Source organism: Xiphophorus couchianus, chromosome 23, assembly GCF_001444195.1.
Source record: "Xiphophorus couchianus chromosome 23, X_couchianus-1.0, whole genome shotgun sequence".
Classification (NCBI taxonomy): domain Eukaryota; kingdom Metazoa; phylum Chordata; class Actinopteri; order Cyprinodontiformes; family Poeciliidae; genus Xiphophorus; species Xiphophorus couchianus.
In genome coordinates this window covers 25,530,038-25,535,009 of record NC_040250.1, presented here as the reverse complement: position 1 = coordinate 25,535,009, position 4,972 = coordinate 25,530,038, and the positions used below count along the sequence as shown (strand labels likewise).

At 45.2% G+C, this 4,972-nt stretch overlaps 1 protein-coding gene across 1 annotated transcript; it reads right to left on the bottom strand.

Moving 5' to 3' along the window:
• Positions 1 to 2,147: 2,147 nt before the first annotated feature.
• On the bottom strand, positions 2,148 to 3,857 carry tmem271 (transmembrane protein 271). The gene has a single exon (XM_028008077.1). It carries the CDS (start codon positions 3,315 to 3,317, stop codon positions 2,529 to 2,531), a length of 789 nt encoding a protein of 262 aa, XP_027863878.1. The 5' UTR covers positions 3,318 to 3,857; the 3' UTR covers positions 2,148 to 2,528.
• Positions 3,858 to 4,972: the final 1,115 nt, after the last annotated feature.

Below are 4,972 nucleotides of genomic sequence, written 5' to 3'. Positions count from 1 at the left end.
TTGCCTGAAAAAGAAAGTTAATTGTTCGTATCGCCACTTTTACAATAGTACCTAAACATACTGTGACAACTGTAAACCTGCATCGTTCAGACGCCATTACTGCACAAATACTCTCAGGACACCAACATATTGTAGCTGCTGAGCCACACAGAAAACGTCTAGAGCCGGAGTGTTTGCTACTTCTCCCTGCTCATGCATTCATCTCTTGCAAGGCAAACCCACGCTGAGCAGAATGAGTGAGCAGAAAGCATCATCATATAGTTCTGCGAACGATCGCCCTGAGCCTGTTGACGACAGCAGCCTCCTCTTTAAACTTTCTTCATCACAAAGTGCTAAAAAAAAAACCCTCAAACACCGAGCCACAGATGCTCATTGAAAAACCTTTATCTGAAGAATAGGGAACCGCTTTAATTTCGTGCAGAGCCGCGCCGACTAAAGGTACAAAATAATGACGGCAGAGCCTCCTATTTTCCCCCTGTCTTTGTTCCAGCGGTTAAGTGAAATTGGTGATGGTGAGGCTGAAAAGGCTTTTTTTCTCCTGGTCGGGAGAGGACCCATGCTGGAGGCTGATGACGGTTATTTGTGTGTGGCGCAGTTAATCAATCACTTCGAGTCAAATCAGATGGCACAGAGTGTGAGGCAGCTCTGCGCAGTTTGAATTTGAAGAGAAAACAGCGGGATGCCACCTTCAGTGCATTAAGGATTACATAAAATCCCTCCCATCTGGAAAGCAAACATGCTCCTTATCACTGGGATCATCTGTCGTGCTACTGGGGGGGGGGGAATATATATATATATATATATATATATATATATGTATAAATACCTTAACTACTATAAAAACCTAAAGATGGGGAAAGGGCTTGGCAATAACAGGTTGTATCTTTGAAAACAACATGTTGGATATTGAGTCCGGAAAGGTTTGAAAGGCGCGGCCACTAACAGTCTTGTGGTGGCACACAATGATAAAAACTTAAATAAATAACTTCTGCAATGCAAAGCTCATTCTCTCCTGTCTTGAAAACATTAAGCTTAAAGAATTTGGCTGACTTAAATAGGAGGCATATGCCCAGGTTCCCTGAAAATGAATATGTTTAGCAAACATACTGTAAGTTGTATGTGAGATGTTTTAATGATCACATGTTCTTTATTATTATTATTAACTGTCTTGCGGTCTTAGTACAACTCTCAGGAGGAGTGCGGCAAATGTCACGGTCAGACAGCGGGGAATTGTCCCGTCAGGCCGTCAGTTCCCAGAACCACACACACACAATAAAAACTTGTAAAACCGTGTAAAAACACTTTATGACCCTGTCTCTTGCAAAGGTTAGTCAACTATTTCAAAAACTTAGAATTTTGTAGCCCCACCTCTGACTCAATGAACCCAGAAATATGAGGCATAGCTTTAAACACAGGTTCCTTACTGTGTTTAGTTTTGGTGTGTTTCAGGGACTTTGTTACACATCAGCTGGGCCAGAGTTTAGAAAGGGCTTTCAGGGGCAGTAACCCAGGGCAACAACTTTTTAGGGGTGGAAAGAAAAGATTGTTCATTTGTCTTTTTTATGTTGTTTGTTTTATGAATGTGTGAATGTGTTTACAAACACTTTACTTTATATAGAACACAGGATATAAACAAAGTCATGAAAATCACACAATACTGAAGTATTAGAGAATGTTGAAGTTATAGTACAGTTTTCTGGAACAATATGTAGCTACTGACCAGCATATATAAATGTATACCCACTAATGTACACGGCCACCAGATAGGGCACTAAAACTGGGGCCCACGTCCTTCTAAGTCTGGCCCTTTAAATTGATCTGACATCGACTTTTAATCAGGATGAAGTTGTTTCTATTTTTAAAAAGAAAAAATACAAAAGTGTTCCAGGAGAAAAATAACTATTTTAATATAGACGTGAGTAATTTTTTTTTTAAAATAGATCTATTGTAATTCGCATATGTGAAAGAAAGTTGTAGAGGGTAGGGCACCAAACCTGCCCCCCTTCTACATCCGGCCCTGTTCGACCAGCGGGGCGGGGCACCAACCTGAACCTCGCCGCTGTTTAAACCAGCTCAGTAATAATTAGGGGAAAAAATACATCGTGGAAGTTCAGGCTCAACACTGGCAGCAGTTTCGGGACTTCAGATGAGGTTAAATACACATTTTATTCACAAGTAAAAACGGTAACAGCAACCATTCAGGAAAACAGCAACTCCCCACTTCATTTCTTCCAGCAAGCTGTTGCGTTTATGGGCCTGGATGCGCCTGCACTTGTCTGGGCCCGTAGGCTGCCACTTTTCATTTGATATTTTAAATGTTTTATCTGCTTTCAATCTGGCTCCTCAATTATATGTTACCAGAAAACATGAGAATAATGGTCTGCTGACATGACACCTCCTGTGCAACTTACTGTTATACTGTGTGTGTTGGAGGAAGATGTTTGTTTGTTTGTTTGTTTTAAGCAAAAAAAAAAAAAAAAGGAAAAAAGTCAGTGATTGTCACAGCAGAGGCTGGGGCTCCGGAGCGGCTATGTGTTGCATGCCTCGGCGGGGAAAATGTCCTCGTAGGCCGGCGGCAGTTCGCTGGGGATCGGGTATGAGAATGGGAAGCAGTGGTTGAGCTCCGGGTCCCAGGGCCAGTATCCGGGCAGGTCGATGGACGGGTGGCCCCCGCGCTGCACCTCGGCCCCCGTCTCGTCCAGCACGCTGAACCCCCCCAGGTTGATGTAGGACACCGGCTGGAGCCCCGCCGCCGAGCAGTCCCGCTCCTCGCTGAACACGATCGGCCCCCCGCCGCGCTGCCGCTGCCGGCTCCTAGAGAACTGCTCCGCCTTGTAGCGCTTGATGATGACCAGGTTGAGGAGCCCCAGCAGGCACTCCAAAGTGCTGAGGACGGTGGAGATGACCAGGGTCCGCTGGTACTCCCGCAGCTGCTGGCAGGCGGAGTTCACAAACACGGAGTGGAAGCAGTAGTGGGAAAATTTCCTCTCCACCAAAGAAGCCGTGTCCCCGTCCACGACCGCGCCGGAGAAGGCGGTGAGGACCCCCAGCAAGAAGACAACAACACCCAGGAGGAAGAAATTCCGGCAGCCGGGCTTCCGCACGCAACAGACCATCGCCGAGCCCAGCAGCACCTGGCCGGTCCCCACCAGCAGCCCGGAGTAGAAAGCCCCGGCGGCGGCGCCGAGGTGGAAGTGCGCCTTCACCGTAGATCCCAGCGAGACGCATCTTAATCCAACGACAACTTCGCTCAGGGCGCACACGAAGAGGAGGGCGCTGGAGCACACGGTGCACAGTCCTTTCCCACTCAACTTCATTATAGCCCACCTCTGCCGCTCTCGGCCCCTCTCCCCCCTTCTTCATCCTCCTTCGTGCTCTCCTCCGTCTCCTCTGGAAACACTCTCAGGCTGGGTCATCATCTGCCGGCGAGTCCTCCGGTTCAGAGCGGGCGAGCCTCGCCGCTGCGGCATCTCTCGCGCATCCCCGCCGCTTTACTGGAACCCTATAAATAATTAATGGCAAAGCAGAGACGTTACCCCCCTCCACCTCCACCTCCACCCCTCCACCACCACCTCTACCACCCTGCTCCCCTCCAGCCCTCGTCGGCAATTATCGATAATCCACACGCAGCCAATGATCGCTGTATCCCAAACGTCCAGACGCTCCTCTGAACTCAAACTTCTCCACGGTTTTTCCACGCAGGAGAGAGAAGTCTGGTCGGTGTGGACTGCCGAGCCTGCCGCCTGGAAGGCAGTGGGGTGTTTCTTTTCTTTCTTTCTTTTTCTCTTTTTTTTGTGACAGAAAGGGAGGAGATTATAGGGGATGACCAATGACCCGGGGCGTCCAAGCTCTCTACACTGCAAAAAAACCCAAATCATACCAAGTGCCTTTAGTGAAAATATCTTAGTAGACTTGAAATAAGGCAAAACTTACTTCGAATAACCTAAGTGACATTTTCGAGTGAAACTTTTTCACATTGTCACCTTCCAAAGCTAATGGCTTAAGTCGTTTTTGCCAAAATTGACTTTGGAAAAAAAAAGACTTGGGTTGTTATTGTATTATTGTAGCTCAACAACATTTAATTTCCCTTTGCCATTAATAAAGTATTTTTGAATTTTAGGAAAGTGACGACATGTTAAAAGGCTGAATCCTCGTGTATATCGTTAAAGGAAAATATTCCATCTCAAATTTAACAGGAATATAAATATTGTTTCGCAAAATATAATAGCTTGTTTTCTTAATGTTGATTTTTTTTTTTAAAGTACTAATTCCAGTGGCAAATTAGTTCACTTATAGTTTATTTTTCAATACGTGAAAGAATTTGCGAGAGGAACTGGTACTTAAAAAAAAAAAAAAAAGAAAAATCAATATTAAAGAATGAGCTTAAAACAAGCTGCTCTATCTTGCTGAAAAGATACGTGTAAGTTAGCTTTGCATTATTTTAAGTGCACAAAGATATTTACAGCAAACTCTAAACCAAACATACTTGGTAAGAGAGACAACATGCAAACTCCACCCAGAAAGTGTTGATGTGTTTATTTGCAGCGGTAGTCCAGACTCGGTTCTGTGAGTCCAGACTCGGTTCTGTGAGTCCAGACTCGGTTCTGTGAGCACCAGCTGACGGGACGCAATGCGAAACTCTCCAGGTGGTTCCTTGAAGACAATCTCATATTGTCTAAGATTCACTGACAAAGAAGTTTTTGAAGACTTTTTTGGCAATAGTTGTAATTCGACAGGATGGCGGTAAAGGTGGGAATCGAACTCGGAGGTCTGTCGCCTCTATACAGGTTTTCCCGCTACAACCACTGAACCACGCCTGATGAATTCAATCTGCAGAACAAAATTCACACTCAACACCAGACTAGTATCAATATTGACTTTCTATACTTACTTTAAACCCCTTTTTTTTTGGTCAATGAACAAAAGGTAAAGATGACTATAACGAGCTTGGGTTAGCTACTTAGCAGGTAAA